Source organism: Melanaphis sacchari, unplaced genomic scaffold, assembly GCF_002803265.2.
Source record: "Melanaphis sacchari strain LSU unplaced genomic scaffold, SCAv2.0 Contig2_pilon_pilon, whole genome shotgun sequence".
Lineage (NCBI taxonomy): Eukaryota > Metazoa > Arthropoda > Insecta > Hemiptera > Aphididae > Melanaphis > Melanaphis sacchari.
Window position 1 is genome coordinate 6,257,325 of NW_020271173.1, and position 27,874 is coordinate 6,285,198.

General features: G+C 26.2%; 1 protein-coding gene across 2 annotated transcripts; it reads right to left on the minus strand.

Moving 5' to 3' along the window:
• Nucleotides 1-2,848: 2,848 nt before the first annotated feature.
• Nucleotides 2,849-27,337, minus strand: LOC112595902 (guanine nucleotide-binding protein G(o) subunit alpha). 2 transcript variants are annotated; one of them, XM_025341290.1, is made up of 9 exons: nt 26,558-27,337; nt 24,254-24,296; nt 21,032-21,182; nt 13,115-13,275; nt 9,995-10,123; nt 9,788-9,917; nt 4,840-4,993; nt 3,795-4,024; nt 2,849-3,040 (listed from the first exon to the last, which is right to left on the minus strand). In XM_025341290.1, exons 1-8 carry the CDS (start codon nt 26,673-26,675, stop codon nt 3,837-3,839), a joined length of 1,074 nt encoding a protein of 357 aa, XP_025197075.1. In that variant the 5' UTR covers nt 26,676-27,337; the 3' UTR covers nt 2,849-3,040; nt 3,795-3,836. The 2 variants fall into 2 exon arrangements, with proteins under 2 accessions (XP_025197075.1, XP_025197076.1); XM_025341291.1 differs by having other exon boundaries at nt 21,041-21,182; nt 26,558-27,333.
• Nucleotides 27,338-27,874: the final 537 nt, after the last annotated feature.

Below are 27,874 nucleotides of genomic sequence, written 5' to 3' on the forward strand. Positions count from 1 at the left end.
GCGATTGTATCGTGATATACCGATATACGTACTTTCTAATAATAATAAACAGAATACTAAGTACTAACTTTAAATTTGTAGTACTTTACGATAAGTGCAGCTTAATGAAAAAAGTGTTAGGATTTACTTTTCCTAACAATTCAAAAACACTTCGACGTTTATAAAAAACAAAAATTTAATATTTGTATTTTAATGATTAGATTCATGAATTTAATTTTCAATGTTTAAACCATAAAAAAAAAAAAAAAATAATTAACTCTTAACAATTAAATGTATTTTAAATTTATTGCTATTTAACCATAAAAATGCAAAAAAAAAAAAACCGGTATTCCATATTTTATAAATGTCTTATATTTACGAGTATATTAGCAATAGTCATCAATTCTTAGTCTTATAAGTTTATAGATCATATGTGATACATATATGAGTTGGTTAACTCGTGAACGTATGTTAGATAAGCTGCGGAACTTTGAAGTTAATTAAAATGAAAGTAGAGTAGAATAATCTATATTATAAGATAATAAATTATTCAAAAGTTGTATATTTAAAACATGTCGATGTTTCGTCAATCAATACAGCCCTTAGCCACTTGGTGGGTATAAGAGTATAGATAACTAATCATGGAGTGGATAAAAATATTCAGTAAGGGTCCAGCTAATTTTAAAAAGGTACATCAAACAGACTTTAATTTAATAAAATTATTTGCTGTATACAGATAACAAACTACAGTCATATCCGTGGATAGAGTATACTAATGTACAATATAATATAAATTATTGATTGAAATTCTCCACCAATCTCTAAATAATGCCAAGAACTTTCAAAATTCTACAACTTACCATTTCAATGGGATGCGTGGGTCCTAAACTGTGATTAAGTTTAAATCAAAGGCCGATCATGAATTCAAAATACCATATCAATACCATAGATTGAATATTTATAAATTTAAGATGAATTTACTTTAAAGTATGACGTAACCTTAGACCTATCCAACCTTAACAATAAATCTATTGAATTAGGCCATCCATCAAAGCTGTTTAAATTGTATTGAAATTTTAGACAGTTATTAAAAGTACTTTTAAATTTAAATTAGGCATTTCAAACATTTACGGCTAATATATAAGAAATAATGAATGTGTCATTCACATTTCATTCATATATAAATATAAGTAAATAATCTATAAAATGTAGACCATGGTTACAACTACAATCAAGCTATTGTTATGAATTATGATTTTTGTAGTATCACTATCACTAATGTATGATGATACATTATGATATTCTTCATCCTCATTATTAACTAAATTTTAATTTTTAACTATTTTACATTTGAATATGTCAATAAAAAAATATCGATTGGAAAAACTTTAAGTACTTTAAATCTAGATTTTAGAAATGGAAATATAAACGCAATAATCTAGTCAAAACTAACTTTGTTTTTTTTTTTTTTGTTTTTTAATAATAATTCAATCAAACACATTATAATAAATTATAAAGATAACGATGTCCAACCTTGTACGGAGACAATTTTATTATTAATATAAGTAGTAATTATTATTATTATTTTATAATATTTAGTAATAATTTTGTAAATATAAATGTCTATGACTAGAACAGAATTTGTTTACAAGGATTTTATTTTTAAACATTTGTACAAAATAAACCTATATTATAATACTAAAATAAATAATAATAATAATAAAAAAAAAAAATCATAAATACATGAAAACAAAAATGGGTAAATAAATACCTAAATATAATTTTATGTAATTTTGCACTCAATAAGAACCAACAACTTCGATGTGAAACAATATAATACGATAATTATTTCCTCGCTCTATTTGTTTTTAGGTAGAGGAAACAAGATTTGTACAAAATGGGAAAAAGTGATTATACTCATGGTTTTTTAATTTTAATTTTTGTTAAACTCCAAAAAAATTGTATTTACACTTACATAAAAGGTGGGCTTCATTTTTAATTATTTCTGTCAAGCCTTAATAACAATGTATTTTCATTTTATTTTTTATTCTTAATTATTTTTAATGTAAACAATTTAAAAAAATTGGTTTGAATAAAACATTGAATAAAAATCACTGTGCCGTAGTACAATTAGTTATAGTAATAATAATTATAATGTGTAAATTTTGTATTCACATTTACTTTCCTAAATTAAGTTTCGTATATAATTAAATTTAAGTGATTAAAAGCTAAACAAATCTATTCTACGCTTTTTTTATATTTACACAGAAAACAAAATTTATCTATATAATGTATAGAATTTCAATGCTAGAATATTATGGCTATTTAATTAAATTTTTACAACAATTTTCATTTATTTTTGAATTATTTTTGTTAAATAATAATAGGCACTGAAGAATTTTCATTAAATACTCGTAAATCATAGCGGTTTATCGATATGCTGGTTTGATTATAATATTTGATTAATATAATGACAGTAGAAAATTGTGCGTAAATTGTTTTGAGAGTTTTTTAAGTCTGATTTTGTTCGTTAGTCAAAATGTAATTTGTTTACGTTTGGTCCTCACGTATATTATTTAAGTATATACTCATTTGAATTTAAAATTGTTGAAATTGTTAAGTAAACTACTGTGCAATATTAAGCATATGAATTGATTTATCATATACATGATTTTTTTATACCCATCTTTTCAATTAATACAAATTTGTTCTGATAAAAAAAAAAAAAAAAAAAAAAAAAAAAAAAATTATAATATATAGATAATATTCAATATTGTTTATTTTATAAAATTAATGAAATGAAAACTTTATATAACATTATACCTATTCTTTTTTAAATATAATATTCGAATATATTTTTAAGCTAATTTTAAAATTGGTTCAAAACTTAAAATAAAATAAAAAGGATAGGTAACACGTTTATGGTACATTTTTTTTTTAGGTAATATGTGTGCGTATGTGTATTTCATATTGTACGATGCGTCTCCTTAAATTAACATGAACACCGAACCCGGCCATTTTGGAAATATGTGCATTGAATTTCATGTACTTAAAATCAAACCTGTAAACATAAAAATTATTAAACTATGTTAAATGAAACAATTAAAACAATGTTTAATTTATTATGAACTAATATATATATTTAATAAAATTAACTCAACGATAATAAAAATTTATTTAAAATTAAAATTATTATATTCTTTTATATAAAAAATTATATTAATTAAAAAAAATATACACGGGTACCTAAATAATAAATAAAATAATTTAAATATTTAAAAATTAATTTGTATTAATTGAAAGCACATTGATTGCATTATTTTTTTTTTAGGAAATAATGCTAATAATTACAATAGAGCTATATATGATCACGAGTGTATATGATTGAAGTTTTACTAATTACATATGTTCATGTTTTATCGAAATAAAGACACATAACATACTCGGTGTATTTCAGCATTTTAGGGATTAATTTTTTTAAATTTAAAAACAAAAATTTAATTTTTCATATTTGAATGTATATAAGTGTTTACACGTTCGATGCTTTGGGTAAATAATAACAGTTAAACAGCTAGTTATGAAACGACGAAAATGCGTGTTATGATGAAATAATATCACTCGGTTAATTGGTATTGGCTCCAATATAAAGGTAAGAAATTGGTCTTATGGTGTTTATGCTCGCAGTGATTGAAAGGTTGTAAGTTTTAGGAATAGATCGGATGCGATAGACACGTCAATGATATTATAGTTAGGTATTGTAAAAGTAAATCGGTTAATGCGATAACAACGGCCACCGTAATAAACGGTAAACAGACCTTTTACGCGTGTAAACTGCTTAAACGGCGCCGCAGTATGATCTAATACAGTCCACATCCTCTTAGGTTGTTGGCGATGATGACGTCTGTGACGGCGTCGAACACAAACTGTATGTTATTTGTGTCCGTCGCACATGTCATGTGACAGTAGATCTCTTTGGTGGTGGATTTGTTCTTGGCTTCGAACTGCGCCTGGATATAGGCAGCAGCTTCTCCGTACTCTTGGGCACCTGAACCAGACGGAAAATTAGAAAATTGTCATTAATACATTTGGTAGATATCACGGTTATAAATATATTATATTATATTGAGGCACATCAGCAGACATTTTAGCGAACAGAAGCGGAATGCGTTGCGGGGTAAGGAGGAAGTAAAAGTAATGTCAAAACTTTGCAGATAACTAATATTATTGTTGATTATTAATTGAAATTATTTTATATTTAAAGCATAATACAGTTTTGTATTGAAGTATGAAGTTAATTGTTTGGTTTTCTACATAGACTAAATATACATCTAAAATACAATTTTGATAGATAGAAAATAATTATTCACTATAATTTTTAATACAATTCAAATCATTTTTTTTTTCAATTTTATTTTTTCTGGAAGAATCTGATCAACAATTAATATGCGTAGGCACACCTATAAAAGTTAGAAACGTAAAATTCAAAATTTAAAACCACGCTGGAATATGGTTCATTATTTAGAGTATAGTGACTATGGAATTGGAGGACGGAAAATTAATGTTTTTTATAAATTATACAGGCCATGCACAGTAGGTTTTAAAAAAGTATAATAATATTTTTCAAATTTATTTGAACATAATAAAGTGTCTAATTGTTCATTTTATCAAGAAAATAAAATTGGTAAAATTTGTCGATTGCGTCAGAAAATGTATAATTTAATTTATAATATAAGTTTTTTTTTCAATCGTTACCTAGCTGTCAATAAACAACAATAGCATTAATATTGAAATTGATATATAATATGTTAACAACATGTGATGGTCATCTAAGATATCATTATTATACATAGTTTAACATACCTGCGTATTCTGGGAAACATATTGTGAGCGGTGATTTCTTGATTTTCTCTTCGAACAAGTCCTTTTTGTTCAAGAACAATATGATAGACGTGTCGGTAAACCATTTATTGTTGCAGATTGAATCAAAAAGCTTTAAACTCTCTTGCATCCGGTTCTAAAAAAACAAGGTTGATTATTAAGCTTGGAGCAATTGAAATATTAATATTAGTATTATATGTATGTAAATTTGTCCCGAATATTTAAAATTGATATCTTATTTCTGTCTTCAATTTGATCATAATTTATAGTACATAAAAGTACATTGTTTAAACTTATCAGTCATATATCGAATTATAAATAGTCTGTCAATTGTATATTAAAGCCATATAAGTATCAAAACACCTTAATAGTTTTCAGGTTAATTACAGTTCTTATTTTATATTTTAGTTAACATTCTTCCAAAATATAACTAAATTTCAAACCCAAGTGCAATAAAATTGTTTATTGGATTAGGTTGAATCATTTTTGTACAACACAATATGTATAATAATGATAAAGTAAAATTTTGATTTCATTATTATTTATTGTACATAAGGTGATTCATCAAGCACGCTCACCAACTTTTTCTTCAATAATGCAATTATTCAAAATCTGATTTTTTGAATATTTTAGGTTTTTTTTGTTTATTTTAGTGTATTAAAGGATAATAGGTCCATGATAATGGGTTAAGTAGACGTGGAGATTTTAGTGGTTAATTTTAGTTATTAATATTAATCTATCAACATTTATAATTTATAAAAATAGTCCAAGTTAATGGATTTTTATTAGATTACTACATTAAATTCTAGATGAAATATATAAAACCATTTTAATTAATTATTTTAAGGACCAATGTTCGTAGTATAAACATTTAAGTAATTTAGAAATTACTCATTAAAATTTTAAATTAGATACATACAAATTATAAAAAAAAAATATTCACTAAATAATTTACAGTTAAAAAAATGGTTCTTGTTTAAAAAATAGAAGCTTGTATTACCACGTGGTATTTATGAAGTAATACAAATATATCAAAAATTTGAAATTATAGTTATTCTTAATAATTACAAAAATCAGAATTTGGATAAATCCAATATTAAAGTGAAAAAGGGGTGAATATGCTTAATGAATCACTATATCACTATGTATATAAAAAAAAATGTAGCTAATAAACTGTCAAATTTTAATTTTCGAGTCTTAATTATTAATTTTCACGTGTAATAACGTTATTTGTTTAATGTTACATTTTCAACAGTCAAATGTGAGATAAGATTCAATTACTGTTTACACGGACTTAGAACTAAATCATACATCCTGTAATTATCGTAGCTTGACCAACAACAGTCGATTACATATTGGCCAACTGTAGTAGTAAAAATACAAATCTATAAAAATCTTATTGTTTATAGTAGGTACTCTAATGCAAATTATGAAATTGGTAAATTCTTAAAATACATTTGTTTTACGTGTTAAGATTAAAAAAATAGATTCATTTATTAAATTACTTAATTACACAATAAATCATTATCACAACCGTAATTATGAATTATGAATTCAATAAACTGTATTATTATAAACTAAATTTCTGTTTATATTATTTATTATTATTTCAATTAAAGAACATATTTTAACGAATGGCGCTACACGTTTTTCTACATGAAATATCATATAGAGTAAATACAGTAACGATAGCAATATATTACTACAAAGGTAGTAAGGTTTATAGGACATAAATAACACGATTTAAATTTATTAAATAAATATATCATACATTGTTTTTGGTGAAATTTTTTTAAATATTTTGTAAATTATACTTGTTTATTTTATCTAATGGAATTAGGTAAATTATTTATTACAATTTCAAATTTTCAAATCAGTAATAATTTGGGGATAGAGTGTTAATGTAGATTTTTCCCGATCAGAATTAGTAATAAGAATTCTATCGATATGAAAATACGCAACTCAGATACATAAATAACTAATATGTAAGTTAAAAATTTACAATACAAATAATAACATTAAAATAAACAATTAAAATGTGTTAAAATTAGAAGCAGTAATAGGTTAACCTAATTTAAATTTTATAACATTACATTTGAAGTCAATAAACGTGTGTAGATTTTAAAATGTATACATATTGTACATATTATTTGATAAATAAGAAAATGTATAGAAAATATATTCAAGTTAAAAAATGCTAATGGCTTTAACAGTATTTAAGTTTATGTAATAATTCAGGTTTGTAGTTTTATTTTAATTTATTAAAAATGTCAGCATTAGCGTGTTATAATTATATTAAGTTAAAATAAGCAATCTACACGCACTATTAAAATGCTTTAATATCTACTTGTTGATACATTATTTTGGACAAAAAACTATTATAAAATTTTTTAATTTATAAAGAACTTTGTTGTAATATAATATTTGGAGAAGCTCCAAAAGTTGAAATAATATTCTTTTTAATGGTGATTATTTAAGCTGCTTAGGACGTCATTTTTGACAGTAAAAGCAATGCACTGCTTCATCGTTTTATTTACTTCATGTTTATAGGTCAGTACTTAAACTTATATTGTTATTGTTATATCGTAGAAAGATATGCAAGGTAATGAAATTGGTATTTGTATCCATTATATATATTTTATTAGCTTTATATTTTTATTATTTCTATAGATATTGTAAAGTAATTCAAGTTATTTTTCTAGTTAGAAAATTTTAAATTATGTGATTTATAAATAATTTTTGTTTTTATTAAATATTAAAATAATTTAATCAAATTCTATGCGTAGTAACTGAATTATTTATAACAATAGTATACATTTTTACAGTATACAAATTATATGTAATCATTAATACCGATATCAATATGACTTTAATAAAAATTCCCAATATTCTTTTAGTGTTTTTTTATTTTTGATTAATTAATAATTAAATATTTAAATTATCATGATTTATATTATATAATTGTCAGCGTTTCTTAATTGAAATATTTCGGGATCTTCAGCCTTATAAGTTTTCCATGATTAACTATTAATGTTTTGATAATCACAGTAACATTTAAAAAAAATATATATTCAGTAACACATACATGCATATTATCTAATTATTAATTACTAATGAAAAACATAAATTTAAATTTAACTGTGATAAAATAATACTAAAATTAATACTTATTGACTATTGAGTCAATTTAAAAGATAATACTTTATCATAATATTATATCTTGTTATAATCACAGAGTTGTGTTTAGTAAAAAAAGAAAAAAAAAGAATATTTATATTGATTTTTTTATTTTTAAATAACCTTAATAATTTGTACATATATATATTTTTATCTATTTACAGAGAAAACTAAAATTAGTTCACATTATCACATACTATAATGATTATTATGATTATTATTATATTGAATAAATTAAAAATAGTAACTAAATAAAATGTTTATAACGAAACAAAAATATTATGTTAACTTATTTTAAAACCATTGAGTATACTATACATTTACAATTTCATTTTTATTTTAAATCCATATTTTTTATTTTTTTCAATTAGTATTTTTATCATAGGTATCTTAGGGTATATATTATAAAATAAGTATTTAAATAAATATGATTTACAACAACTTTTCTATTAATGTACATACTTGTTTTTTGTAAAAGTAGGTAACTTACATACTATATTTTAAGTATTTGATTAAGCACTATGTAGTAGTTATGTATATATAGTTCAAAGGTTGACCGTTTGTGTAGGGACGGTGTGAGTAGCAGAGAGAGGTTGTATCGATCGAGAGTAGTGTTGCCTTGACGACGACCAGCGCCAGAGTCGGAGATAAGATCTTCATACAATATAAATATATATATATATATATATATATACACATATGAATATTGTATGAAGATAAATATATTTATGTTTATGCACACACATATACAATACATGGGTAACTGGTCACATGTATACAGATTCTGGCGTAGGTGGTACATCGGTATTATTTAAATGGTTTTAAACAATATATAATTAGTCACGAGTGATAAAGATTATACACGTACATCGAAAAACTAGATTATTTATTTATGATTTTAATTTTGAAATGGAAACTAATAAGTAATATAAAGTAAGTTTTAAATTAAAAGAAAAACGTTTCGTGGTAATGGCATGTTTTATAAAAAGCAAATTATATCTATAAGATTTTAGAAAATCCAAGAAACTATTATGGATATCAGATCTTATTTATTTCTTATTAGAATATTATTCGTTGAATTCAACAAATTTATATTTCATCTGATGGATGGTCTGTTAACATTTAAAGAACTTGACCTTTATTTTGTACAAAATGTATAAACATGTATACGATTGTAAATGACGCCAAGAAACCTCTATAAATGTTTTGCTATTCCAATTTTAATATATAAATGATGTATTCAATAGAATATTGTTCGTATAACAAATAATTATAACATAATACTTAAGTTATCTGAATCCAGTATAAATAATTTCTATACAACATGCCACTTTAAATATCCATAATTAAATAGGTATACCACTACATTTTAATTTATTCATGATCTTGAATTTAAGGAAGATCCCAAATCAAAGGTAATGTTACAATACGGCAACGGGAAGACGGATAATTTAAGTAATATCGACATCAGGTAGGATAGATCGAGCGATCATCCATAGCTACAATGGCTTAAATTTTAACTGGCCTAAAATGTCTTTGGGCAAACTACGATGAATGCAACAAACAACGAGATGTCAAAGTTCAATTAGTGCCAATGTGGCGATCATATGATTACTACTAAATGTGACAATTTATTAATGATCTCGTTTATGTTAGTGTGCGTGTGTGTCATTGTCTCTATTTTTTTTCGTCAGCCTGAATCGATATAAATAAGAAAACATAGATTATAACATTTTGGATATTTAGTATTTACCGTTGTTTCGTCTTCGTGGAGCACTTGGTCGTACTCTGACATGGCAACACAAAATATTATCGCCGTGACATCTTCGAAGCAATGAATCCATTTTTTCCTTTCTGATCGCTGACCACCAACGTCAAACAATCTGTGATAATATGGAATGAAAATTATTATTTTAAGTTTTTAAAATAGGTACTAATTATTATCAAAAACTAAGCTCACTTGAAATTAAGATTTTTAAAAGAAAAATGCACTTCCACAATACCAGTGGTTTTTACTCTGGTACGCAGTATATCCTGTTCAGTGGGCTGGTAATCTTTGGACCCTAACCTATCCAAATCGTCCAGAAAACTAAACAAAAATTACAATGATTAATACCACACTTATAAGCAATGTGATATAATACAATCATAAAATAAATATAAATATAATATGTATAAATAATTTGAAATTGGTTTTAAATGTATACAACTAAATACGTATACTAAATAGATTAAGAAATCAAAAAAATGTATTATCATTATGGTGCATACTTGATTGATTACTTAATATTATATTAAATTAATCAAACCAAAATAAAAGTATAGGTTGTTTTTGTTTGTAATAAGTGTAATATTTTTTTTTTTTTTGAAATTGTATTTTTGTTACTATGTTAAATGTAATTATTTATAACATAATATAAACAATTTTCCTAAAACTATAAGATACAGATTTTTCATTGATTGTTATTAAAAATTTTACACTTTAAACATATCAAGTAAAACAAAATACTTATTGTAATATATATATATATATATATATATATATATATATATATATATATATATATATATATCCTTTTTGGAAAACTATCATTGGACACTAGGATTAACACAGGTGTTAAGTGAACAACCTTTTCAATGATATGTGGGTCTAAAAGGTAATACGTATTATGTTTATTGTATTAAATTTATACCCTTCAAAAAGTTGATAATAGACATATAAATTTAATAAGATATATTTTATCCATCATTAGTTATTATTTAACTAACATTGTAAAATTAAATTTTTTTCAAACATAAGATAATTTTATAATTTTTAGATCATTTTTATAATAATAAATAATAATCAACTATATATTCTATAAAACTAATAAAATGTAACTTATATAATAATTCACTCTGTGAATGACTAAGATTATGTGGATTTAAGTGACTGCATTTAGGTTAATCCAGGTTAACCTAACCTGACCGTTCATTAATTTTTTCTCTGCGAAAATAATACATTTTTACGAAGTGTCAAAATAATGTGGTTTATGCATGTATATTTTTAAAATTACGTAAAAATAGATGTTAACTGAAACAGGTAAGTACGGTAATGTTTTTTTTTCGTTCGTGCACCTATTCCATTTCTCACTGTAACACGGCAGCGGTGGTGGTGGTATCGATCCACTGACGTCATCGAGGACCACGCCCGACTAGCAACTAAACTAACCGTGCACCCCTATATCTAATATTGAGCTCGAAGTGCTCAAACAGAACGGCAGCTGCTGTGCTGTGGCCCTTCCAAAGAATCACATTAACGTTTTTCAAAGTAAACAAATAAAATCTGAAATCCTCCTCAGCTTTCTAAAGGAATGGTATAAACGTCCATTAATTTCGAATGAAATGCGTCTAAAAACTAGAAGTCAGCGAAGTTCATAATATGATGAAAATTGAAAATTGTAAACATGGGCAAAATTAAACGGAGATCCACCATAATTAGTATAATATTACACCAGAAAATAAATATTTGAAGTTCAATATTTTAAATATGTATTTAATATTTTGAATAAAATGCGAATTATTTTTAGTTGGACTTTATTAATTAGTTTTTCTATTTTAAAATAGTCTATAACACTCCTTGCTATAATAAAAAAGTATTAATTAATAGGTAAATATTATGGTTATGATGACTAGAAACAAAAATTCAAAAAAAAAGTATTTTTTAAAACTTTGCTCCTTTATTATAAAAATCATATCACTTAAGAATTGGTCAATATGTATACTATTCTACCTATTTTCTCATCGATCATCTCCATGTATATAAACCGTTTTTTTTATCTGATAACTCTATTTTTTTTAATTTTAATTATCAACTATAAATACTAATTATTATGTTAACTTATAATGTGTGTTTTTATTATGATGAAAATACTTTGAAACTTAATACGTCAAAAGTATGAGAAATATTTTAATGTATAATTATTGAAAAAATAAAAAAAATTAAGTACAAATATTTATTAATATTTTTCTACATATTTAATTTCAATAATATTACATATTATATTCTATTTATATATATTTGGCCGAATCATAAAATATAAGTGAATAATCAAATTATAAAAAATAATTATCGTGTATTAACCCACATTATTTTCGAAAATGAGTACAATTTCACGTACTTAACACTGTTGTTAAAGATAGGTACTAATGAACAATACGTCAAAAAAAAGTACTGTTTTATAAAAAATAGTACGCTTAGTCACCATTATGGTGTCTTATTCTAGAACAAAATAAAATTTTACTGTAAAAAATAAAACTATTTTTGGTATTTGGAAGCATGCTGCTAAATGTGATAAGAATATCAACTTATTCCTCACAAATTAAAAAGTGCGGTAGAATATAAAAAATATGACTGTTATATTAGTGGAATTTAAATTTAAATCGAACTTAAATAGAGAGTTAAATCATTTCCAATATAAATAACACTAAAATGTTATACATACAAATGTAACGATAGAATAATAAACAATTCACATTTAAAAAGTCTTTTGATTAAATTTTTAGAATTCATAAAATATAACTAATTCTATAATACTAATTTGATCTAATTTTTTTTAAATACTGATTGAATGACAAATTTCACTTAAATTTTAATATTATTTTCATAAGTGAACTTAAAAAAATATGATTTTATTTTTTATTTATCAATTATTTCAAATCATTTAATATTATTACTAATTACTAATTAGTTTAATAAATTCATAAACCTCCAATAAAAAGTTAATACCAACATTCAACATTTAAAATATGACCCCTCCAAGGCTTGGGCACAACACGCATTAACACAGAGGTCGTTTGATCATAAATGTATTCAATAAAAAAAATAGTTATATTTAATTTATGTTAATAAATATAAAACTATAACTTGATGAATATTGGAAAAGTTATAATCTTAATATATTTTAATTTATTTATATCTAAACAAAATATTTTGAATATTTATTTTTTTTTGAAAATTCTTAATTTTAATGATTGATCTTAGAATTACAAATTACCAACTATCAGTTGTAAAATAATTTTAAAAAATGTATCAATTTACTATTTAGCAGAATCGTTGAGCTGATATTCATTTGACCGAGAAAAGCACATTTGTACACCAGGATCGGCCCACAGTCTCTTCATAGCAGTCAGCAATTCTTCCGAGAATGGTTCAGTGTCTTCCATCCTTTGTATTACATCCAATACCATTTTCGCATCAGTCTACCAAAAAATAAAAAATATTAATGAATATTTATGAATTAAAAAATTATATTATAAAGAAATATTAGTACAATACACGATTAGGGGATTATTCATTACACTAAGTAATTTAATCTAATTTTTACTTTGTTTATTTTTGTATAGAGCTCGACGCTTGGCTGTTCTTTGCCTAGTTCAGTCACATGGCAAAAGACATTTCAGAAAATTTTGCTACTTAAAGGAGGGAATTTATCTTTCTCAGTAGGTAATAAAAGTTGAAATTTGAGTTTTTGAGTGAATTTTTAAATTGGCGTTACAATATGTATTGTATAACTCGTTTTGAGTTTTACACTATAAGGAAGTAAAAAGCTCAATACATTTCATTTAATCCCTTAAAAAATTAGAATTAAAAACACATTTTACTTTTAAGTTTTTTTTTTATCTAACTTAACAACCACAACTTAAGATATTCATCATACTATGCCACCAAGCAACTATCCATCTTATTCAAATTGTTTTATAAATCCAAAACAATCTTTCAAACAAAAGTTAATATTAATAATTTGTTGTTATTTTGTAGCAGAATTAATAATTGTTAAAAATTGATATTTCAAAATTATACACAAATAAATAAAAATAAGATGTTTTTCTTATGAACCTTTATTATTCTGAAACTATTTATTTTAACAAAATTTTTTTATTGTAAAATTAATTCAAATATTAAATATCACGATAATAAACTCTTTTAAATATATTTTAACGATATTTTAAAATAACGGTTGTATGACTTGACATTATATTAATAGAGACGAATCGACAACATATACATGATGATACAATAAATAAAATACAAAACATTATTTTAACTAAAATTTTTCAATCATCCTGTACATGATATACAAAAAAAAAAAAATTGACCATAATATTGCTAAATTTTCATGATTGACAATACCAACAGATGATTGGTTAAAGATAGGGCTATAATTTAATGACGTGGTGGTGAGACAATCCCAAACTAAGTTTTGTCAACGAATATAACAAAAAATACTAACTTCATAAATAATCTACTAATGTAAGTACCTAATATAAGAAATTAAGATATAAATATGAATTAAAAATAAAGTTGTAATACTGTAAGTTCAAAAATCAATAATACCTACTTAGTGTTGTAAATTTTGATTCATAATAAGTATATTTATATTATTATTTATAATTGAGATATGTTAGTATTTTATTTCTTAATCAACTACTTGTTCATTATTATAATAATGCTTATTGTTGTTTTACAAGGATGTATTTTAAGATTTAAGTTATTTTCTGATCGTTTAAATTATCAAAGTTATCGAATAAATAATGAGGGTCATTCAAGGTTTAAAACGATTAAATATTGATAACATATACCTACCTAATAAAAAATATGATAAGCAAAAATACTGATAATAAATTTTTAAATAAAAACAAATGAATACATTTGTATTAACAGAGACATATTATAATATATTTATATAGATAAATAGTAGATACTAATACACACAGTATGTATCATACACTTTAACATTAAATATAATTTTTATGTCTCAATTACATAATCATACAGCTAATAACTACAGCCAAATATCATGAAACTTATTTGTTGAATTAATACGAATATATATATATATATATATATAATTTATTTAAATATTAAAATTACTTATTGTAGTTATACAACTGAATAGCTTCAATATTTATTATATAAATATATATATTATGTCTAAATGTCTATTAAATGTGTTTACTGTTTAAAATCATATTTTTTAATTAAATTAGCTGATATGTTGATCGATTATTTATTTTGGTACCTATATAAATATATTTTTTTTAAATTGTGTTTTTATTTTATGTACCTATCAGAGGCATTTATTAATTAATATATATATATATATGTTAATATAACATAAAATGTTTATTTAATTTCACAATGAGGTATTATATTAAAAAAAAATGTTTTAATTATTTTATAAATGTCATTACTAACTTCCAATTATTTATTATTTATTAATAAATCATTTTATAATCAAAAAGGTACTTAAATAGGTTATCATATAATGCTGCCTAGTTTCGGATATTTAAGTAAATAAACAAGTTATAACCTTAATATTTAATTGATTAAGCATAATATTAGAGTTTAGGTTATAAACAAATTAAGAAAATCTTGTTTTGAAAATTAAACAATATTCAAAAAGTGTGAAAAAATAATGACGAAAAATTGGGAATATCATGTTTTTTGAAATCAACAAGCATAGATTCATATAAAAGTATACTCTAATAATTAGTAGATATGCTTATTGATAAAAAATAATTAATTTTTTCATTCCTAACAATATGGATAAATAAACAAAAATTTAAACGTTCAAAGCATTAATTTTAAATTTATTTTAAAGTCTAACAATTTTTAACCTATTAAAATAATGTTTAAATTTATAAAAATGTGAAATGGCGTAGTTTAAGATCATTCTCGTAAGCGAGAAAACTTAAAATATACGATGGATTTATTTCAAGAATCAATAATTAGGATGGTAAAAGCCATCTCTATGGATTATAAACTGTAAATAAATTTTATTTTTTATAAGTTTTGATATTCTTAATAGTTTGTGTTTAACAGCAATAAATAGCCAACATAAATATTCACCAAAAATTTTTTTTAATTCCAATTATCTTAACTGTTCTATTAAAAATTAAAGGAAATATAACAATACAATAATATGATATATCGTATATTAAAATGAGTAAAGAAAGACAAGTGCTCAACAAGATTCTGACATGACAATTTTTTAATTTTTTTAACCCATTTATTTTATTAAGTAAATATTATTTATATAATATTAAATACCCTCGATACAGTTTTATTACTGGTATTTATCAATAGTACATCATCGCAATATCAGTTGTTATCTTTATATTTTATTAATCAATATCTAACTCTTTTTAGCCTTTTTATACTGATCAGTTATACATGCAATATATTTTTAGTAAATAATAAATCTACAAGTCATAAAAATTAGTAACCATTATAATAGTAAGAAACTTAACAAAAATCTACTAATACCATGGTTATTTTGGCATTGAAATGAATATTAATTTATTAGGTGATAAATAATGTAATCGAATTTGGTAATGTACACATGACTTAAAAAAAAATATCAAAGGTAGATACTAAATAACCCCAAAAAAATGTTATTATATACTTATATAGTATACATAGATAATGTTATATAAGTAATTATTAATATTATAGCATTCAGTTCAATAGTTAGTTCCCAAACATAATATTTTCTATTACAAGTAAACATAATTATATTTTCGTTTTAACCATATAAATAGATATGTATTCAGCAGTAATTAGTGTTGTACGATTAAAGAGATTTTACACACACTGAAAACTGTTGTTTGTAGTCTAGTAGATAACAATACTAGTAAATTTAATATTATATTGACTATTTATGTGAGAATACTGCCAGAAAAAACATCGATAGGATTATATTTTGTTTTTATCAGTCATTTACTCATTTTTCATACATCTATTAGGTTGTTTTAAAAATATTTGTGAATAATTTATATAAAATCATGTGCAAAAAAAAACATGTTTTACTAATAAAGTAAACCTATTTGACAATATAAATTACATATAACGTTAAAGTATTTAATGTATTTTTGTTTTATATTATAATTTATAAGTGTTCGTATTCGTAGACGATTTCCATATAATCTGAAATCCAATTGGTTATTACAAAAACAAATAAAAATATTATAGGAAAAAAACCAAAAAAATTCTTTATAAATAGTGTTCAACAAATATTCATACATCCTACTTATTCATAATTATAGATTGGATAATATTCATTTTGAAATTTAAATGAGATAATTAGTTTGAAGATACTTCTAGTTTTAACATTCCGTTCATGTTGAAATTAATGAAAATAATAGGTATATATGTATTCAAAATTCAAATTCTTAGTTTAGTAAATTTAAATTTAATGTAGGTATACGTCATTGAAATAAAAAAATGAAAAATACATAAACAAAACTTTAATCCCAATTAAAAATTAATTTTAAGACATTTTATGTTTTTTTGGAAAATGTATTATAGTTAGTTAAATTTTTTATTTGAATAAAGTTATACCGTTATATTTATATTTTAAGACATAGGTACAATGTGATCCTTATTAATTACTTATATCTGTATATTGGATATCGGATTGTTATATTAACGATTTTGAAGGGATCATTGCCTTTTTGGTCCATGTATTCTTGTTATAATGTTTAATGATCAGTATAAATCTAATTAATTGAAACATTGTAAAGTCAAATAGACAAAAATCTAACAATGTTTAAAAAAAAAGAATTACTGCAAGTTCTACACCACACGCAATTTTATACCAGAATAAAATATCAACTATATTATGTTTCATTAAAATTCGTAACTAATTTTATTTATTTGTATACAAATTATGATTATTGATTTACATTTTATTTTATACCTAGAAATGTGTTTATTATATTAACAAGAAAAAGGAAAGCAGATGCGATTGTAAACCTATATAAAGAATTGTTTTTTCAATTATGGTCAAATAAGATAGCTGTATTAAATAATAATGATCTATTAATATCTACTTTTACTTTTTCATTAAAAATTCAATGGTTTTTAATTTTTATGTTATACTTTTTATAATATATCTGATAAATCTATTTTTGTATTTACTAGGTAAAAAAGTAGTATTTAAAATGTTAATATGCATTGTGTTAATATAATATTAGAAATATATTTAATTAAATAAAGATAACCAATTCTAATACATTCACACAAGCTGAACTATGTTAATTTTTTTAAAAAAAAACATTGTAATTTTTTTTAGATACGCTTAGAAATAATTAAAAAATTGTTGTTTTAATTACATCATAGAAATTATGTGAATGAAGTGATCTAGTGAAGCCCTTATGCCATGAATTATGACGTCATCAACTAACAACCATGTAGCATTTATATTATGATATTTTTATTGTTATTCACAAATATGTAAATTTCTTATCGCTCAAACAAACTGAACGTACGCAATGACATATTATTATAATTTTATACTATACACAAAATAAAAATGGATAAATACATTTAGTCATATTGTTTTTATATTTTTATATTATTAAAAAATAATTTTTCATTTATATCATAAAATCTTACAGATATGTGCATGGTGCTTTTCTCATTAATGTATTTCAATATATTATGTTGGAAAATATTTCCTTTTTTATTAATATAAGGCATATAAAACAATTGAAATACAACATAATATATAATATGTATAAGCCTATTTAGGTTTTAGTATATTAGTCATCAAGCGCGGTCAATATAGTAATTCTTCTTAGAAGTAGACTTTAAAAAAAATGTATAATGTATGACACTCATTATATCACAAAAGTAAAAGCGTTTTTGAAATAAATATTTTTTTCATTAGTGAAAAGCTTTATTTACTTCCGAAACTGGATGTTAGAACAGAATGTTTTGTCTGGGAATTTCAATGTTTATAAATTGGATTTTAATGAAGCAGTTAAATTAGTTATAAGTTATAACTGTAATAACTTATAAATTATAAGTATTAAAATTCAGACAAGTAGAGCTACAGAAAGCAGCAGCACAAGAGTATACCTCGAAAAATATTTTTGCTTCGAAACTTGAAATTAAAAATGTATGCTATTATTCAAAATATATTTTTTTTTAAACAAAGGTTTTTTTTATATTTCTGTAATAACATTACATTAATATGTAAAAAAAAATTTCAAACTCGATAATATTTTTTAAAATAATGAGTGCTTACTGTCAAAATAATTACTCAGAAATAGAAATATACTACAGTATTAGTATTAATATTAGTGCATGGATAACTAATATTTTGTTTTCACTGTCGATAAATTAATTAAGGGACATTATTATAAATTTGTAATGTTTCATTAACAAGTGGAGGAAAAAATGTACTAAGTCCTAATAAGTTAAGTATATTTTTAATTTTAATTTTAATCGACATAATATAGATAATACATATTAGGAAGTACACCATATTCCTATCGATTAATTCGTATTCGCTTTCATTATTCTATTTTTATTCTATAGCCGTTTCAACCCGTATATACTTCAGGATTATTAAAAAAATTAAACAATAACGACAATATTATTCGTGCTTTCCGATTGCGTGTGAATTATGATAACCAAAATTAGGACACTATATTATTATACACAGTATTTAACTTTAACATTGCTGCTGTTATCGGGCCCTATATACACTCCCCCGCGGCATGCGCGATCGCGCGTGCGCGCTACACACCTAATTTAATTCATTTCCGAGATTGCCACCGACAGCAACTGTCGCTGATCGTAGGTCAAATTAATTCGCTATATTACGTGGGTGTACAACATTCATACATATATATTATATATATTATATATATTTATATTATGTCATGCACGATATGTATGTGTGTGTGCGTGCACATATAAATATATCCTACATTGTAGTAATCACGTCAATACGTTAATTTCCCTGTGGGAAAACTTTGTACCTTGAATTTAATTCGCTTCACTTGTGTATACTTTAACGAAATGATAATATAGTTTTTAAGTATTATCATATTATACCTATAATGATTATCTCACAAGGAGCCCAAAAAAATCAATAAAATAGCCCGTTACATTTTCGTTTTAACTTTTTTTGCTTTTCATATAATTTAAATTTAGTATTACGTATCAAATATCCCAAGAAAAATATTAGTACATTTTATTATTTATATTTATACACACATTGTGTGTGTCACATTATTTATTAAAATGATTTTCGAAAATTATAAACTTTGATAATCATTATCATTATATGTACAGTGGATGATAAAATTAAACTATTAAAGACCGTTCAAATTGATTAGGCAGCAATAGGTATGTTTGAAAAATGTCATTGAACCATACGAACTACACATTTGACAATTTTAAATATTATGGCGCCACATAGTATACCGCTATCTCAATACCATTAGTAAAATAAATTAAATTATAAGTATTACTTTTTTTTTTTACCTACGATTTGCGTGCGTTACCACGATATGATCGCGTGTTATGACCAAAGTCCAAAACGTATTATCAACATTAATATTATTAAAGTCCGTATCTAAGTATAATAGTGGTAGTATTATAAGTACTAATATTATTTAATGCTCGTAAAATAAGTTGGTATAAATATTCCTTTCCAGGAATTTTTTCCTAAAATGTTCATTAAAATTTGAAGAAAAAAAACCCAAAATTAAATTAAACAACTTTTAAAATTATCCAAGTTCACATACGAGTACAAGTACGATAAAATGAACATATTATTCAATTTGCCAGGTAGCGATTACATGGTATGTACTTGAAAACATCGTATTATTGATAATGAAAGATGGGATTAGAAAGATAATTACATGTAGTCTAACGACTACGTCGTCGAGTGGTTTACAATGATGGAGAACACAATTTTGTGTTATGAACAGTGAATTCTTTGATGAAAAATGTGAAATAACGCCAAGTTATTTTTCGCTTTCTTGTAAAATATTAATTAATATTTTACACAATATTGGTTATTGTTTTATAAACCCAGTATTAAATTATACAGACGATTTATATAATAGGATATGATTATTTTTTTTCCACTATTTAAGCTCAAACAGAAATTGAAGAAATGTATTTGAACTAACAAATCGTTTAAAAGAAAATACTTGCTTTTCTTACCTCCCGTTCGTTGGTGCCGAATCCAATTCCAAGATTTGGCATTGCTCTCAATATGGCAACCAGCGATTGAACTGTGTTGCTGAATACCACAGGCCTGTATTGTTTGAAGTCTTCTGACGTGAAACCGCTCTCGTGAATAATTCTGAAAATACACAAGTTCATTGAAAAATATATTTTAATAAAAAAGAATAAAAATCTGAAATATGTATTTAATTACATGACAGAGAAAATTATAACAATAGTAGAAAATAAACTCTATTTAAATCTAAATTATATAATTTCATGATGAAGGATTAGGTACGACTACATAGTAAAACGCTATATCAATAAGATTAACATATTATGAATTGTATGTTATTTTCTAAAAATATTAAGTTGTACGGAAGTACACAAATGTAAAAAATAATTAATAATATGATTTTCACAGATATTTTACTATCACAAATTGGATTTATAAAAAATTAATAGTTAGGTTATGACATAATATTATGTCTTCCAAAAAATCGTTAACAGTGCAATGACCGCTTTTCAATAATAATATTGACATTTTCATTATAGGTATACTATAATTATTATTAACAGTGAAATGGTGCTTAAACCTCTATTATTTATCATAGTACTCCTTAAAACTGACCATTATAATATAGAATAGCTTTACATTATAAACCAAAACGACAGAACATAATATTATTGTTGTTAAAATTGTTTGTAAATTGATAAAATATTAAAATAAATAATATTTTCCACATTGACGAAATGATCCCCATCAACCTTTCAAACTATGTCAATTTACAATTATTGCTATTAACTCTTAATGATTAGTCAATAATTTGAGTAGTTAAATATTTTAATAATCTAACTATTATTATAAAACAGTTATTGTTTTTCATTTTTAATGATTACTAATATGAATTTGAGTTATATACTTATTGATATAATATAAATCATGTGCAATACGTTTATGTTATATTTGTAATTCTTGGCGTTTGTTTGTTTAATATATATTTAAAAAACTCGCCATTAACTCGTATAAAGTTTGCATTCCATTGCACACACTTCAGTGTACATCAGAGATCGTAAATATCAATGTATATATATATATATGTTAAAAATATTTTTGTATTTTATGTCGATTCGTCTGCAAGAAAACATATGGCATTACAATATTTTCAATGTGAAAGCAATTTCCGGCATCTATAAATACAACATTATTGTCGTGGTAAGCTTTTCGGAAAAATCCACGTTCCAAACCATAGAACTGGTCATTGATGTGCCGGTATAGTGGCGGCCGTCGGTGACGTTTGTGTGCCCAGCAAGACGGGTGCGCGAGGGAGTATCGATCCTGCACGGCCACCGACGCCGAGGAGTCATCAAACCATGTTTTGTGGTACACATTAACATCGTTGCTTTTAATACCAGGGCGTGGTCGGTCTTTCCGTACCTATATAGTTGTAGAAATTTGTATTTTTGCAAATATTGCACATTTATTAAAATTTACGAAAAAACGTTCAATTGCATAATATACAATCGTATTTTCTTCAATGTTTACCTACCCATGTTTAATTATTCTAGAAACGTAAGAGAGGTGTAATTTTTTCAAAAATTTATCAATAATTATTATTGTTAAACCTAGCTCAATATATTATGCATTTACTAATTGTTATAGTTATTATAAGCACATTGATAAAAATTAATAAATATAAATTTTACACAACATTGAAGGTTCTTAAACAAAACCAACACATTCTAAAAAAAATAACTATAGAACGTAATTTACACATGGGTAAAAACAATCTTCTATTTATGTTTATCGAGTATTTTTTGAATTTTTTATACTTTAACTCTAAAATAGTTTAAAAATTCTTAATTATCCTACAAACCTAAAGATCGCAAATATTTTTTTAAATTGTTTTTAAATTTTAATGTTAATTAAGATTTATAATTTTATACACTTGATTTTGGAAATATTGTTTATTAATTATTATAAATTAAAAAATGAGTATTCTTAAATCATTTATAAAAAAATAATAGATTCATGAAACAAAAAATATAATTATTTTAATTATATTTAAAAGATAATAATTTTTGTTTATAATAGTTATATATTAAAAAAATTAGTTAACGGAAGTACCACCAACTATTTAAAAGTTGTATTACTCATTAGTTATTACTTATGTTATTATCATTACAAATATGATTAATCACAGTATTCGTTTATACTTTAAACCTTACCTAATTTATCAAATAATTTTAAATAATACAAAACAAATAAAAAAGTACCATATTATATGTTTATATTGTATACCTAATGATTTTATTTTAAACATTATATTGATTATTTGTTTAAATAAGATATTATTATAACACAACAAAAAACTAGATAAACATTTTTGCAAAGTCTGTCTATCATATTTTGAATTTGTGTTATACATAAAAAAAAAATGTATATACATACATTTAACCAAACAAAATAAATCACATTACACTTTTAACAAGATCAATATTAATCATAAGATTAATCTTAGCAAACGATGGATGACGACGCTATATTATATCTTAAAAAACTATTTGAAAATAAATCGTTTTCACACATGAGTAGCCTCGCTCGACATATAAATTTTTCTTAAATGTAATTTCTCACATCATTACACGAATATAACAACCATAATTTTGGTTTAAATATTATTTACTGTTTCGTCCAATCTAATTACTTCTTTACTTATTGACAACATTGTATGTTCTTAAGCTTTGCTTTTGTAATCTACACTTAAAAAATTTGTTATAATATATAGGAAAATATTTATTTCAATTAAATTCAGTATAGTGTCTTAAAGTAGGTAATAAGAAAATTGAACAAAAATATTTAAATATAGTTATACATAAATTATAAAATTAAGTAAGGTAAAATATCGAAAACATTTCGTAAATTATTTAAAATAAAATTTAATAAAATTCATCTCACCTATAAATACTAATGAGCTACAACTAAATAATAAACTTGAGTATTTGTTTATGCTAAAATGCTAAATAGGTACCACTTGTAAAATCATATTCAATTATTTCAATTAGTAAAACAATATGTATAGTATGAATCTACTATGAATATATGCAGCATTAGTATTGAAAGAAGTTGTACTCATTATAGGCGTCTTTTATGTATAAATAATAATTTAAATTAATTAATAATAATATTTATTGAAATATAAAACTCACTTCATCTGTTTGACTATTGTACTTTTCCCTGATTCTCCAGCACCTGAAATAATAACATTAATTATCTATTTGTTGATTTAAAATTTTATAAGTACATCTTAAGCTTGATTAAACGTTGTATTTAAAAACAAAAAATTATTATACCTCATATACTTATGAAATGGATCACTGTTTTTCTATAAAATTAATGTATAGGAAACTAGAAAAAAAACGATCGCCTACCAAGTATTATAGTGTTTAACTCGTGTAGAATATTTAACCTTTAATAAACTTTTAATTTAGATATCCTATTATAAGTTGAAGCAATGGGTTATTGTTATAATTGATCCTAAAAACATTAATAAAAAAAAAATAAATATTTTATTCTAAATCTCAGAAATAATAATTTTTAATTTGGTTCTATATGATTACATCATCATCACGATATAATGACCAAATCAATTACTAATTGTATACAATTTTTAACAGCGACAACCGGTTGTCAGAGCCAGTGCAACATATAATTACAACACAGTAGCGTCAGTAGCCATCATGCAATGAAACATTATTACTATTATTAGATGATATTATTATTATTGTTAGAGAAGATCTTATAATTTTATATAACTATCGCTTTGCCAGACGCAAAACATTTTTCTGATACTTCGTGATGTAACGTCCATAGAGTATAATATTATAATGATATTTATACATTTTCAAACCGGCGGGCGTTCATTATAGGTATTTGTTTTTATCTGATTGGTTTTTGAAACAATTACAAGTATTTACAACGGTTATAGAAGTAGCGTCATAAAAACATACACATTTTGGCCACACCAAGAATGTGTCCTAGTTTTCTTTTATTTTTGATAACATTAAGGAGATTTATTATCTACACGGGAGTAACGAAAATCAGAATAACCGACAATCGTACAATGATACGATTTATATTATTAAAATATTTATACTTCAAAAACGGGCGTGTGCATGGTGCTACTCGGTACTTCACATAAACGTTCATCTCAAATTATAAAAATACACACAACCCGATGGTTTATAAGTATTTTTTTTTCGTTTTCGGTGATTAATTCCCGTTTCAACCCGTCCATAAAAAACTATGTTTATGAGAAACTCGAACGTTAAAAAATCTAGTACGCGTTTAATATCACACACTCACATATACCTATATATATATATATTATATATAGATGTTACCATTATCCGTAGTGTGCGCAAAAGGGTCGGTGGCGGCGATGGTGGAGGAAAATCGATTTCTCGCGCGTGGCGGCCGACTGCTGGGAGGGGATGAACGACACGGGAGTGCCACTTCTGACAGAAACCGTCCGTCCAACACATCTTTTATATTATTATATATAATTATTATAATATTATAAATATACGTACGTGTGCGCAAGGTAGGTATCTCCTATTATCTATATATTACAATATTATATATTATGCTCTCTCGATGGGAAAATGATAGGTTATTTAGTGGTTTGTTTTTGATCTCCCCCGCCTTCATTTTCCCCCGTTCGAGACCATTACAAACCACTCTCAACACAACAACAGACAGGACCTCCACCCTCGCGTATTTCTGAGAGGATTCAACGATCGGACCATGACTGGCGGGAAAGTGCAGAGCGAAAAAACGACGTCAAGTGTGCACTTGTGGCGGCGACGGAGCGTGCATAATCGTCATCATTGTTTTTAGGTACATAATGACGATGTTAAAAAAAAAGCTCCACCACCCGTGGTCGAAAGGACGTTACCACCGTAATGTGTTAAAACGAGGAAATACGAACTCGACAACGTCCGACCTTCAAACATTTGCCAGAAATAAATAAAAAAAAATTAAGAATATTACACCAGACACACGACCCAAAGGGACACACAACGACACAGTTACTCGACGGGTTTCTATCGGAACACCAAAATAATCACACACACGCACAGCGACGGGACACTGGGTGGGTACCTTGCCAAAAAGCCTCTCTCGGTCTGGTCTCCATGCACGTGACCCAGAATGACGGGTATAGCACTGATTGTGTAGTATGTTTGCGTATATGTGTGTGGTCCTGTGCGGCTGTGTTCATGCGACGAAAGAATAACAGTTATAATAATAATAATGCATTCGACCAGAAAAGTGCATTTCGCATGTTTAAACAAATAATACAATTTAAGCGCGAAAAATAAAAATGAAAAATTGAGAATAAGACGTACGCACGCCACCGTCGACAAGACGTCCGCGTCGTCATCTCCGTCGGTGAAGGGGATTTTCCTGCGAAAGGAACGTCGCCGCTAGGGCGGAGTATGATGTTTGCTCACCTAACAACAGCAGTTTTATGTCTTTGGCCGCCTGCAGGCCGTCCTCCCTGAGGTTCCTCTCGATCTGCCTGCTCCGGGCCAGGGCGGCCCGTTCCTCCGCCGACATAGCGCAGCCCATCTTCCGGCCGACTTTCGCTAGGGCTGAAATCTTAATGCGCGCGGCTATTATACGCGCCGGGACGGAATCGCACCACCGACCGCCGTTAACCGCAACGGTGCCGTACCGGTATTGTGCCGGTCATCGATACCATCTTCGGTAGTACGCGAAGTGACGCATGTTACGGTAAATATCTTGAGGCTGAAGGTGTCTGTCAAGAAGACGACGACGACGACGACAGCGGCGGTGACTCGCAGGCTACCGCACCCGGTGGACAGGCCGTGGGCCGCAGACTTTCGGACGCGAACTCTTACGACGTGTACCGGGAAAACTTTTCCGCACGCACTCGCAGACTAACGCAAAAACTCGCGCACTTTGAAAAATACGGCTCTGCGTGCTGTGAGGGGGGGGACGAAAAGTAATCCGGGTGATTTATTTGGGAAACCGCGTCCGAAGAACCTACGACAACGGCGATAATGACACGACCGGCGACGGATTAATATAAACACCGAACTGGCGCGCGCGCTCGCGGCAAATTACAACGAATAATAATATCGAACCGGAGGCTACAGCGGTTGCTCGGGTGGGGGACCGCCGCGCGCTTGCGAATTGCGACTACGAGAGCGGTTACAGGGCAAGCGCAGACCGGGAACTGACGCCCGTCCGTGTGCGCGCGCGCGATATCGACTATTGAGTAATCGGCTGGGCGTGTGTGCGTATGCGTGCGCGTGTACCGCGTCCGTGTGTGTGTGAGCCGCGACTCGTGCGGCGTGCGCGGAGACCGGCAGCTGACCGCCGCGCTCCGGGTGTGACCAACCTGACGGCCGGGCGCGCGAGCTGGCGCGCTGCTGTGATGGCACGACTGTCGGCGGCAGGGATCCGCTCGCTCGATTTCGTTTCGGCGCAACACCCACACGGGCTTTCAGCGGCGTCCCACAGACAGCCGGGCCGAACGGGTGGACGGGAGGCCGTCGGCTGCGGCTGCTGCTGCTACTGCTCAGACGTTCCAGCTGTAGCTGCTCCCGGCGGCGTCCTGGCGACCGTCACCGTCGATTTCGCTTTTTATTCGTCATCTCGTCGGCTGTTGTTTTATGTTGTTTTAATATTATTATTATTATTATTATTATTACGCCCGTCACCCCCCCCCCCCCCCCCCCCCCCCCCGCCAATGGTCTTGCGCATTACGTTTTCGGGTTGTCTATGATGTACGCCAAACTATA

What these genes read in the sequence shown, in the direction of transcription:
- LOC112595902 (XM_025341290.1), bottom strand. Translation starts at nt 26,675, where the DNA reads ATGGGCTGCGCTATGTCGGCGGAGGAACGGGCCGCCCTGGCCCGGAGC. An exon ending in ACGAACGGGAGGTAAGAAAA is followed by an intron (nt 13,276 to 21,031) that starts GCAAGTATTTTC and finishes ATTTTTTGGTAG; the next exon opens with ACTGATGCGAAAATGGTATT. An exon ending in ATGTTTCCCAGAATACGCAG is followed by an intron (nt 4,025 to 4,839) that starts GTATGTTAAACT and finishes CGTCTGGTTCAG; the next exon opens with GTGCCCAAGAGTACGGAGAA.